Source organism: Lepidochelys kempii, chromosome 7 (genome assembly GCF_965140265.1).
Source record: "Lepidochelys kempii isolate rLepKem1 chromosome 7, rLepKem1.hap2, whole genome shotgun sequence".
NCBI classification, from domain to species: domain Eukaryota; kingdom Metazoa; phylum Chordata; order Testudines; family Cheloniidae; genus Lepidochelys; species Lepidochelys kempii.
Genome location: NC_133262.1, coordinates 38,193,415 through 38,206,425, shown reverse-complemented (window position 1 = coordinate 38,206,425; position 13,011 = coordinate 38,193,415). Strand labels below are relative to the sequence as shown.

Below are 13,011 nucleotides of genomic sequence, written 5' to 3'. Positions count from 1 at the left end.
GGCCATAGGGCCTGTCCCTAAATCCACTCAACATCTTAAATGTCTGTACACAAATGCAAGGAATATGGAGAATAAACAGGAAGAACTGGAAGTATTAGTACATTAAATTAGTAAATTGTTACTTAATTGGTGTCACAAAGACTTAGAGGGACAAATCTCATGATTGGAATATTGGTACAGAGGGTTATAGCTTGTTCAGGAAGGACAGGCAGGATAAAAAGGGAGGAAGAGGTGTATTATATATCGGGAATATATATACTTGTTTTGAAGTCAGAAGAGTGTGAGAGGCAGACCAGTTGAAAGTCTCTGGGTGAAGATAAATGGGGTAGAAAATAGGGGTGACATCATGGTAAACGTCTACAAGAGATCATCAAATCATGAAGAGGAGGTGCATGAGATATTTGGCATATCCAAAACACAAGATCTGGTAGTAAGGTGGGACTTGAACTACCCACACATCTGTTGGGAAAGTAATATGGCAAAACACAAAATTTCCAATAAGTTTTTGGAATGTATTAGGAGCAACTTTTTGTTTCTGAAAGTGGAGGACATTCCTGGGGGACAGCCATTTTAGACTTGATTCTTACCAAAAGAGAGGAATTGGTAGTGAATATGAAGGTGGAAGGCAGTTTGGGTGAAAGTGATCATGAATTATACATTTCATGCTTCTAAGGAAAAGTGGAAGTGAGAGCAGCAAAATAAGGACAATGGACTTCAAAAAACAGACTTCAACAAACTCAGAGAACTGGTAGGTAAGGTCCGATGGGAGGAAAATCTAAGCCCTGGTCTACACTAGGACTTTAGGTCGAATTTAGCAGCATTAAATAGATGTAAACCTGCACCCGTCCATACGATGAAGCCCTTTATTTCGACTTAAAGGGCTCTTAAAATCGATTTCCTTACTCCACCCCGACAAGTGGATTAGCGCTTAAATCGGCCTTGCCGGCTCGAATTTGGGGTACTGTGGACACAATTTGACAGTATTGGCCTCCGGGAGCTATCCCAGAGTGCTCCATTGTGACCGCTCTGGACAGCACTCTCAACTCAGATGCACTGGCCAGGTAGACAGGAAAAGAACCGCGAACTTTTGAATCTCATTTCCTGTTTGGCCAGCGTGGCAAGCTGCAGGTGACCAAGCAGAGCTCATCAGCAGAGGTGACCATGATGGAGTCCCAGAATCGCAAAAGAGCTCCAGCATGGACCGAACGGGAGGTACGGGATCTGATTGCTGTATGGGGAGAGGAATCCGTGCTATCAGAACTCCGTTCCAGTTTTCGAAATGCCAAAACCTTTGTCAAAATCTCCCAGGGCATGAAGGACAGAGGCCATAACAGGGACCCGAAGCAGTGCCGCGTGAAACTGAAGGAGCTGAAGCAAGCCTACCAGAAAACCAGAGAGGCGACCTGCTGCTCCGGGTCAGAGCCCCAAACATGCCGCTTCTATGATGAGCTGCATGCCATTTTAGGGGGTTCAGCCACCACTACCCCAGCCGTGTTGTTTGACTCCTTCAATGGAGATGGAGGCAATACGGAAGCAGGTTTTGGGGACGAAGAAGATGATGATGATGAGGAGGAGGTTGTAGATAGCTCACAGCAAGCAAGCGGAGAAACCGGTTTTCCCGACAGCCAGGAACTGTTTCTCCCCCTGGACCTGGAGCCAGTACCCCCCCGAACCCACCCAAGGCGGCCTCCAGGACCCAGCAAGCGGAGAAGGGACCTCCGGTGAGTGTACCTTTTAAAATACTATACATGGTTTAAAAGCAAGCATGTGAAAGGATTACTTTGCCCTGGCATTCACGGCTCTCCTGGATGTACTCCCAAAGCCTTTGCAAAAGATTTCTGTGGAGGGCAGCCTTATTGCGTCCTTCATGGTAGGACACTTTACCACTCCAGGCCAGTAACACGTACTCGGGAATCATTGTACAACAAAGCATTGCAGTGTATGTTTGCTGGCGTTCAAACAACATCCGTTCTTTATCTCTCTGTGTTATCCTCAGGAGAGTGAGATATAATTCATGGTCACCTGGTTGAAATAGAGTGCTTTTCTTCAGGGGACACTCAGAGGAGCCCATTCTTGTTGGGCTGTTTGCCTGTGGCTAAACAGAAATGTTCCCCGCTGTTAGCCACTGGGAGGGTTGGGAGGTTGAGGGGGTAGCCACGCGGTGGGGGGAGGCAAAATGCGACCGTGTAACGAAAGCACATGTGCTATGTATGTAATGTTAACAGCAAGGTTTACCCTGAAAGAGTGTAGCCACTGTTTTATAAAATGTGTCTTTTTAAATACCGCTGTCCCTTTTTTTTTTCTCCACCAGCTGCATGTGTTTCAATGATCACAGGATCTTCTTCTTCCCAGAGGCTAGTGAAGCTTAGAAAGAAAAAAAAAAGCACTCGAGATGAAATGTTCTCCGAGCTCATGCTGTCCTCCCACACTGACAGAGCACGGACGAATGCGTGGAGGCAAATAATGTCAGAGTGCAGGAAAGCACAAAATGACCGGGAGGAGAGGTGGCGGGCTGAAGAGAGTAAGTGGCGGGCTAAAGAGAGTAAGTGGTGGGCTGAAGACAGTGCTGAAGCTCAAATGTGGCGGCAGCGTGATAAGAGGAGGCAGGATTCAATGCTGAGGCTGCTGGAGGACCAAACCAGTATGCTCCAGTGTATGGTTGAGCTGCAGCAAAGGCAGCTGGAGCACAGATTGCCACTACAGCCCCTGTGTAACCAACCGCCCTCCTCCCCAAGTTCCATAGCCTCCACACCCAAATGCCCAAGAACGCGGTGGGGGGGCCACCGGCCAACCAGCCACTCCGCCACAGAGGATTGCCCAAAAAAAAGAAGGCTGGCATTCAATATATTTTAAAGTTGTAAATTTTTAAAGTGCTGTGCTTAAAGTGCTGTGTGGCATTTTCCTTCCCTCCTCCACCACCCCTCCTGGGCTACCTTGGTAGTCATCCCCCTATTTGTGTGATGAATGAATAAAGAATGCATGAATGTGAAGCAACAATGACTTTATTGCCTCTGCAAGCGGTGATTGAAGGGAGGAGGGGAGGGTGGTTTTCTTACAGGGAAGTAGAGTGAACCAATGGGTGGGGGGTTTCATCAAGGAGAAACAAACAGAACTTTCACACCGTAGCCTGGCCAGTCATGAAACTGGTTTTCAAAGCTTCTCTGATGCGTACCGCGCCCTCCTGTGCTCTTCTAACCGCCCTGGTGTCTGGCTGCGCGTAACCAGCAGCCAGGCGATTTGCCTCAACCTCCCACCCCACCATAAACGTCTCCCCCTTACTCTCACAGATATTGTGGAGCACACAGCAAGCAGTAATAACAGTGGGAATATTGGTTTCACTGAGGTCTAAGCGAGTCAGTAAACTGCGCCAGCGCGCCTTTAAACATCCAAATGCACATTCTACCACCATTCTGCACTTACTCAGCCTGTAGTTGAACAGCTCCTGACTACTGTCCAGGCTGCCTGTGTACGGCTTCATGAGCCATGGCATTAAGGGTTAGGCTGGGTCCCCAAGGATAACTATAGGCATTTCAACATCCCCAACAGTTATTTTCTGGTCTGGGAATAAAGTCTCTTCCTGCAGCTTTTGAAACAGACCAGAGTTCCTGAAGATGCGAGCGTCATGTACCTTTCCCTGCCATCCCACGTTGATGTTGGTGAAACGTCCCTTGTGATCCACCAGAGCTTGCAGCACTATTGAAAAGTACCCCTTGCGGTTTATGTACTCGGCGGCTTGGTGCTCCGGTGCCAAGATAGGGATATGGGTTCTGTCTATAGCCCCACCACAGTTAGGGAATCCCATTGCAGCAAAGCCATCCACTATGACCTGCACATTTCCCAGGGTCACTACCCTTGATATCAGCAGATCTTTGATTGCGTGGGCTACTTGCATCACAGCAGCCCCAACAGTAGATTTGCCCACTCCAAATTGATTCCTGGCTGACCGGTAGCTGTCTGGCGTTGCAAGCTTCCACAGGGCTATTGCCACTCGCTTCTCAACTGTGAGGGCTGCTCTCATCTTGGTATTTATGTGCCTCAGGGCAGAGGAAAGCAAGTCACAAAGTTCCATGAAAGTGCCCTTACGCATGCGAAAATTTCGCAGCCACTGGGAATCGTCCCAGACCTGCAACACTATGCGGTCCCACCAGTCTGTGCTTGTTTCCCGAGCCCAGAATCGGCGTTCCGCAGCATGAACCTGGCCCATTAGCACCATGATGCATGCATTGGCAGGGCCCATGCTTTCAGAGAAATCTGTATCCATGTCCTGATCACTCACGTGACCGCGCTGACGTCGCCTCCTCGCCCGGTATCGCTTTGCCAGGTTCTGGTGCTGCATATACTGCTGGATAATGCATGTAGTGTTTAATGTGCTCCTAATTGCCAAAGTGAGCTGAGCGGCCTCCATGCTTGCCTTGGTATGGCGTCCTCACAGAAAAAAGGCGCGGAACGATTGTCTGCCATTGCTGTGACGGAGGGAGGGGCGGCTGACGACATGGCTTACAGGGTTGGCTTCAGGGAGCTAAAATCAACAAAGGGGGTGGCTTTACAACAAGGAATATTTCAGGCAGGACTTCATGGAGGGTTCCAATAAGAAATGGTGCACCTAAGTTATTGTTCTTTTTGGAACAAGGAGGTTAGCCTGGCCTCTGATTGATACATGGCTAGATTTACCTCGCTGCACCTTCTCTGTGAGTGACTGCAGTGTGACCTAGAGGAATGAGTCCCCTAGACAGGGGAGGAGGCAAATGAGTAAAAAACAAATCTGGTCTATTTCTTGTTTTGATCCACTCCATCTATCTTTTACATCTTTGGCTGGCAGCAGACGGTGCAGAAGGACTGCATACCATCCACATCTCATGGCTGCTCAGCAGAAGATGGTGCAGTAGGACTGCTAGCCATCCTCATCTCTTGCCTGCCCGGCAGAAGATGGTACAGTACGACTGCTAGCAATCCGTATTGCCTGCCTGCTCACCATAAGACGGTTCAATAGGACTGACTGCAGGACTAAAGAGAATGACCTGGTCAAGTCACTCCAAATTTAGTCCCTGCGCCCATGTCTGCCCAGGTGCTCCCAGCCGACGTGGCCAGGAGCACCTCGGACACGACGAGAACGGCTACCAGTCGTACTGCACCGTCTGCTGCCAGAAGGCAATGGGTTGCTGCTACTGTGTAGCAATGCCATACTGCGTCTGCCAGCACCCAGGAGACATATGGTGACGGTTACCTGAGCGGGTTCCATGCTTGCCATGGCATGGCATCTGCACAGGTAACTCAGGAAAAAAGGCACAAAACGATTGTCTGCCCTTGCTTTCATGGAGGGAGGGAGGGAGGGAGGGAATGGGGGCCTGATGATATGTACCCAGAACCACCCGCGACAATGTTTTAGCCCCATCAGGCATTGGGATCTCAACCCAGAATTCCAATGGGCAGCGGAGACTGCGGGAACTGTGGGATAGCTATCCACAGTGCAACGCTCCGGAAATCGACTCTAGCCTTGGTACTGTGGAAGCACTCTGCCGAGTTAATGCACTTAATGCACTTAGAGCATTTTCTGTGGGGACACACACACACTCGAATATATAAAACCGATTTCTAAAAAACCGACTTCTATAAATTCGACCTTATTCCGTAGTGTAGACATATAAGGGAAAGAGGAGTTCAGGAGAGCTGGCACTTTCTCATGGAGTTAATATTTAAAGGTCCAACTGCAAACTATTCCAATAAGAAGGAAAGATAGGAAGAATGTTAAGAGTCCAGTATGGCTCCATCGGGAGATCTTTAATGACCTAGAAAAAGTAGAAACATGGACAAATAACTAAGGAGGAGTACAAAAGAAGAGCACAAGCATGTAGGGACAAAATCAGAAAGGAACAAAATGAGGTACACCAAGCAAGGGACATCCAAGGCAATAAGAAGAGGTTCTTTAAATATGTTATGAGCAAGAGAAAGACAAAGGTAAGTGCAGGTCCTCTATTTAGTGGGGAAAGAGGGTTAATAACTGATTACATCAAGAAGGCTGGGGGTGTTTAATGACTATTTTGGCTTAGTTAATTTTGGCATAGTTAAAAGGGTTAATGGTGACCAGGTACTCAACACAATATTAACAAGGGTGAGGAAAGCAAGTCAAAATAGAGTAAGAACAGGTTAAAGAATATTTAGATAAGTTATATGTATGCAGGGCCTCATGAAGTTCATCCTAGGGTACTTAAGGAACTAGCTAAAGCAATCTCGGAACTGTTAACAGTTATCTTCAAGAACTCACGAAGGATGAGTGAGGTCCCAGAGGAGTGGAGAAGAACAAACATAGTACAAACTATCTTTATATGTGTGACCATCTAGGAGTTCATGGTTACCACGATGCTGTATTCTGTGGCAGTTGGAATCTCAAAGCAGCAGTAGGGGCAAAACTTAGATCCTCCTGCTCAAAAAGTACAGGTCTCTATTAACTGAAATAAAGGAAAATCTCTGCTAGTTGTTAGAGTTATAGAATTAATCATGCACAGTTCAGGAGTTCTGATTCTTTCCAGCAGAGAACAATGGTACAGATACACACTAGCAAGTTTACTACATATAAGTCTTTATTTTAAGAACACAGGAAGAAATTTATCTTTGAAGTACACAATAATATATAGTTCCACCAAGATGCTAGGACTATAAACTTCTAATCATTAGAGATAGCCATTCTGGAGTAACTCACTTCAATATCACAGTTAAATTACCCCCGTTCCCCCTTCCCCCCCAAAAAAAGAAAAACAAAAACCCACACTCTGCAGTTTCAGCATTACTTTTAGTCTTTCACTGGTACATACCTGTAATTAAGTGCACTCTAATAGAATGCAAATAGTAAGCAAGGTCATTACCCAACCCTTTAATTGTGATGCTAACACAAAGTGAATTCTATAACTGTTAGCCATCTGCCTGCAGTACAGTATGTGCAGTCAAATTTACAGTGTCCCATTCACTTTGTAACAAAAACCCATAAGTCTTTTATATTAAATCAAAGATCTCTCTGGCTAAATACTTCCTATTTTCTGTGTGATGCATTGTTGGAGAAGTAGTGCAGCTGGCCATCCACTGCTCTCTCTCAGAGAGAAACATCTATAGGCAAAATGGAAGAGACATTACAAAAAATGTTCTAAAGCCACAAGAATTTTTTTAAGAAAACCTTGAAAGCCGTAAATATATTTAATTGTGAATCTTTTTCATCCCTGTCACAGCTGAAAAGGACAAAGACACAGTCTTTAAAAATGAAGAGGAAACTCAACTAACTAAAATTAGAACCAAAAGAACGTGAACTTCTTTCTTTTATAAGAAGTTGAAAATTCTCCTGGTGAAATGTGAAGCCCTATGGATTTATTTTTTTAAAAAGATAATGGTTAAAATACCCCAGTGTTTTTGGCATCCTTATATAATACTTAACTTTATTTTTTATTTAAATAACATATGTCTACTTATGTCTTGCATGTCATGTAAGTCCTGTCACTGAAGACATTTAAAAGTAGTCTAGACAATTAAGAATGCACTAGACAACCATCTTGCCCTTGCACAAGGATGAAAGTTAGCCTAATACAGTAGGTTAGCCTTATTTTGACTATGACTTAAAGATGTGAGTAGGCCTTGTTTGAGTTAAGTTTTAGAAGGTGTTAGTGAGATCAAACTAGCTACCATGATCTGACAGCACACTTTTAAATCCTAACCTACTCATAACAGGCAGGGAGACGTAGAGCCAATGTGGGAGCATGTGCTGCACCATTTTGAACAGTGGTACAAGAGCCACACTGCCTAGGTGCAGCAGAATTCTCCAGGGGGCACTGTTCTACCTTGAGTCACAATGCCTTCTGGAGCTGCCACTTGTATTGTGCACATCTGCACTGTGACCAGTATGAGTCTGTGTCTTTGAAACCATGGAGGCTACTCCAATGCTTGCAGTTAAGCATATTCCTTGTGTTTTTGCAGGTTTGGAGCCAAAAAAAAAAACCAAAAAAAAAACCTATACAACGCAAAGATAAGGTCTGTTTATAAACTTTGAATGCACCTCTGGATTTGCATTTGTGAACATCCTCAGGCCTGATTTTGTTTGAGTTTGAATAGGTCCTTTAATGGTACAAAAAAAAATTAAAAATTACATATATCCAAAAATTGTTACATTGCCACTTTTTAAAAAAAAAGTGTTATGACTTTAATTTATGCACAATATCTAGCTCCTCTTCCCCAGATTTTCTTAACTTTAAAATACTTAACAAAATGTAATCACACCATAACATCAGGGGTATTCTGAAAACAAAAGTATGATATAATTTGAGATGGAAAGTTTTGCAAAGAGAAATGGAGTAAAGCAATATTTAGAGATAGATCTGAGAGTTTGGTTTAGGCATTTCTCTCTCCTGTATCCTGTTTTTAGTCCTCATTTTGTTTGATGTAGAGACTTAGACCAACATTGCTCTTGCTGAGAAGAAATGTTTTCTGTACTGCACTTTCTTTCAACGTTGAGTATGGAGCATTATATACATCAGACTTATTTGTCTCTAAATTCACTTCTCGCGTTCATCTTGAATTCCAATTATATTTAATTACGTAAATACTAAATAATAATAAAATTAAATAATATATTTAATTACTTAAAACACATGGTGCAGATTCTCCATTTTCTTTAGATATTTGATTGTATCACTGTTTGCTAACCACCATAGTGAAATACAATAAACAGATCATGGCTTATTGAGAAGGTTTTATTTAAACAAATCGGTTTAAATAAATGGTTTTTAATATGGGAGCACTATGTTTTCTGTATATTCTGAAACAGCAGGTAGCATAGCAAGAGTCATGTGCTTGATAGGTAGAATTTGTTTGTGATTTCAAATACAGGGGCTTCCAGTGTTTTTTGTTTGGAATCGGAATAAACCTGGCCCAGTTTAAGCAATTAGTCCTCAGTGCACTTGTACAGGGCCCCCCAACAATTGGGGGGAAAAAAAACAAAATTGAGTGGTGCTCTGACCCTCTCCTTGCTCCAGATTGCAATGCCATACACTCACATTTGGCTTGGTCACCCCTCTTGTCCTGGGGGTGAGTTCTTGGTGGGCTATGGAGTGAGTGGGGAGTGATTGGTAGTCTGCGGGGTTGGAAGCCAGTGGGGAATGTTGGGGGAGTGGGGTAGGGCACCTGTGTCAGTGGGCCTAAGATGTTGGGGGTTGTGGCAAGCAGCATGTTTGTCAGGGCGGCTGTCAGGGTAAATGGAGGCTGGTGGCAGATAGTTGGGATATATGTGGAGTGGGAGGGGCATTCAGGATGTGTATGGAATGGAGTGGGAGGGGCACTTGAGGGTGTGGGTGTTTGGGGGAGAGAGGGACATTCTGGGGTCTATGTGGGGTGAGCTATGTATGGGACAGGAGTGCTTCAAGGAAAGTGGGAAGCCCCCAATTTCCTTAGTGCATGAGGCTCCAATGTTCCTTAACCTGAGACTGGGATAAATAATAAACTCTCAGGAATCCTACCCATAAGCCTCTCTATTTTGGTATTCTGCATAACATTTCCTTTCCCTTGGTTATAACTTTGTATTATATGCTATCCAACTAGTTGGACAAGGTGCATGAGGTAATATCTTTTATTGGACCAACCTGGTGAGAGAGACAAACTTTTGAGCTCACACACAGCTCTGCTTCACATCTGTGTAGCTCGAAAGCTTGTCTCTCTCACCAACAGAAGACGGTCCAATAAAAAATATTACCTCAAACACCTTATCTTTCTAATATCCTGGGACTGACACAGCTACAGCAACGCTGCATACATCCAACTAGTTCGCATTTATTCATCTTTTGCTGAAAGCTACTCAATGTAAAGGCATTTTCTATGGGTCTTATAAAGTTAAACATGTGTTTCTGAAAAACAAGAGCTAAATAAACACCATTAAATTAATCAAATCCTCTGTGCCAGTTGTAAATCCAACACAAAGCTTTCATCAGCCTCATTTCCCTTCTACAGTTTTCAGTATGACCTGAGTTCTAAACTGTGTGACAGGGTCAGGCCAGATGGCTACAGGAGAGTGATAGAAGGTAGATATATTAGCCCCAGATTAAGCAGGTCCCTTTTCCCTGAGTAAGATACAATCAGGAAGTTGCTGGAACCAATTAAGGCAGGCTAATTAGGTCACCTGGAGCCAATTAAGAAGCTACCAGAATCAATCAGGACAGGCAGGCTAATCAGGGGACCTGGTTTTAACAAGGACCTCACTTCAGTTAGTAAGGTGCATGCAAGGAGCTGAGAGTGAGAAGGCATACTGCTGGAGGACAGAGGAGTACAGGAGTTATCAGACATCAGGAGGAAGGTCCTATGGTGAGGATAAAGAAGGTGTTGGGAGGAGGCCATGGGGAAGTAGCCCAGGGAGTTATAGCTGTCACAAGAAACACTGTAGACAGCTGTGATCCACAGGGCCCTGGGCTGGAACCTGGAGTAGCGGGCGGGCCATTCCCCCAACTCCCTGTTGGATACAGGAGGAGTTGAACTGGACTGGGGGTCACACCAGAGGGGAAGGTCCCTGGTCTGTCCCCTGACCCACTAGGTGGGCCAGCAGAGACTGTGGGAATTGTTCTTCTTCCTTTTTCCCATGCTGGCCAGTGATGAAATTAGCTGAGTGGATGGCAGGTTTGAGCCACTAGCAAAAGTGGCCAAACTGAGCGCTGCTGTGAATCTCTGAGGTGAGCAAATCCGCCAATAAGCGCAGGACCCACCAAGGCAGAGGAGGAACTTTGTCACAACTGCTTTAACAGAGAAGATATTTTATCAAACTACATTATGGTAGAGTTTTTTTGTTCTTCGCCTTTTTTTTTTAACCAGCAAAGTGTGCTGTCTGAGGCTGGCATATTAACAATTAAATACATGATAGGCATCTACATGCTAAAAGCTTTGGAGGCTTGAAACCATAGTGGATCTTCTGACTGCCAAACTCTTCTTGCTCCCTAGAAACCTTACTTGCTTAGCTGTAATGTCAACTGATTTTGTTTTTTATAATACAGCCCACAGATATTTCTGAGTAGTATATATTTAATATGGAATTCCTCTTCATTATCTGTCCTAAACTACTGAATAGTGTTTCTTTGCACTGTTACTGCAATCCACCCAAGAGGTGACTGCATTTCTGTTTTGGGTAAACTGTTGCATACAATACACATAACACATATTCTGTTAAATAATTGGGATCTTTCTAAACTAAAGGTATTGAAAGGATGGTCTTGTGGTTAAGACACAGGACGAGGAGCTAGGAAATTAAAATTTTATTCTTTGCTCTCCTACTGACTAGCTGTGTAATCTTGGGAAATCACTTAGTGCCTCTCTCTGTTTCCCCTTCTTGCAAAATGACCTATTAACTTCACAAAGGTTCTGGGAGGCTTAATAGATAATTGTGAAGTACTTCAAGATTTTGAGATGGAAGGTGCTACAGAAATGTAACATTTCTTATATAATTGTTATCACAAAATACACATAAGATATGTCAAGTATAAGATATCTAAAGACATTAGCCTAATGTATGTTATCTGTATATATGCAATGGAATGATTAGCTGTTACATATGCACTTCATTAGAATATAGAAAGAACCACAATCTGGCTGAATTTAAAGCAACATAACATACATCTATGTGTTTGATCTTGAGTTTTTGAAATGTACAAATTAAGATGCAGAATGACAATTTGGAGGTCATATCAGCAGAATTTGGTTTTTGTCCTTCAGCATTGTTGTTTTCTTTGTTTTCTTTTACAGTTTGCCCAGCTGGTGTCCATCTCCAAAACTCTGGGTGTGGAGAAGTTCCCTCTAATTGAACAAACATTCTACCCAAATCACAAGGAAATGGTAGGTGCAAACAGTAACATTAAAAGCCAATTACTGTATGGACAGAACTGGAGTTATAATCACCCATGATTCCTTCGTTCACTGTCTATTTTTTTTAATGTCCTTTTGGAAATTTCCAGTGGCATAATACTGGGCGACCTCTTGAAAGCATCTCTGTGGTAATTGAAAGATTACTGCCTTCAGCTTTGAGACAGACAAACTGGTTCTAACAAACAAAAGAATATAAATGCTAAAGTGCAGGGACTACTTCATGGAAGTGTTGCCAGTCTAGTCCTGTGTGATGCATCCCAGAATACTTATTATCTTTATTGGTGGTGAGTAAGGCTGTGTGAAATGTTTGCATGGAACGGCAAACCCATCTAAAATCAGTAACTCTTACCTTTATGCACCTAAGCTGATGCTGTTCACAATTCCCAGATTTTCTGCTCACTCAACAAATGCTCACACCTCACCCAGGGCTCCCACATACTACGTACCTTTTGATGCAATTCTCCAATGGTTCCACAAATCTGGGGTGTCTCAGAGGCCCCATGAGGCTGCTTCCTCAAGCGACGTCTTTGGGGAATCGCCAAGTAAAGGCTACTACTTCTATTAATCCATGAATTTCTGGGGGTTGAAGGTTCCTAGCCAGCCACACACATCACATGGCACTAGGTGCAAATAACAATCCTGTTCCTAATGCCAGTTTCCTATCTGTTAAACAACCTGCTGAGGCCCCATAATCCCCAATTCAGTAGTCTCAATAGCTAAGCAACCACATTAAGGAGGACAAATGTCATAATCCCTAGTGCATGGTTGCTAGGTAATACTGGGAATTCCCTGGATAACTCATCAGGAATTTTGGGGTAGGTAGCTCTTCAGGCAGCTCAGTTCACAGTCAGCTGGCAGCAGGAGCAGGTGAGTTTCACTCCCTCCCTTTTATGGGGGAGGGGAGCAGATGCTTTCTGCCTCCATATGAAGACCCACATATGTGTTGGGATTCCCTCTGAGACCGCTTTCCATTCAGCTTCCCAAGAACTCAGTTCAACTCCCGCCTTTGTCACTCAGGTGTCTTTGTTTGGCATACAGCACTGCTACACTGAGTTGATTGATACAGGATACATCACAGCTTCAAAGTTGCACACAAACCTTCTCCCTTTATGTACATTACACATCTCATTGCATTTA

General features: G+C 44.0%; 1 protein-coding gene across 8 annotated transcripts in view; it reads left to right on the top strand.

Moving 5' to 3' along the window:
* Positions 1-13,011, top strand: part of SYN2 (synapsin II) — a 442,912-nt gene that overhangs the window by 271,964 nt on the left and 157,937 nt on the right. For all 8 annotated transcript variants that reach the window (XM_073352278.1, XM_073352279.1, XM_073352281.1 and 5 more), the window contains one exon: positions 11,755-11,844. In XM_073352278.1, coding sequence (XP_073208379.1) covers positions 11,755-11,844 — 90 coding nt within the window. The remainder of the gene's footprint in view (positions 1-11,754; positions 11,845-13,011) is intronic.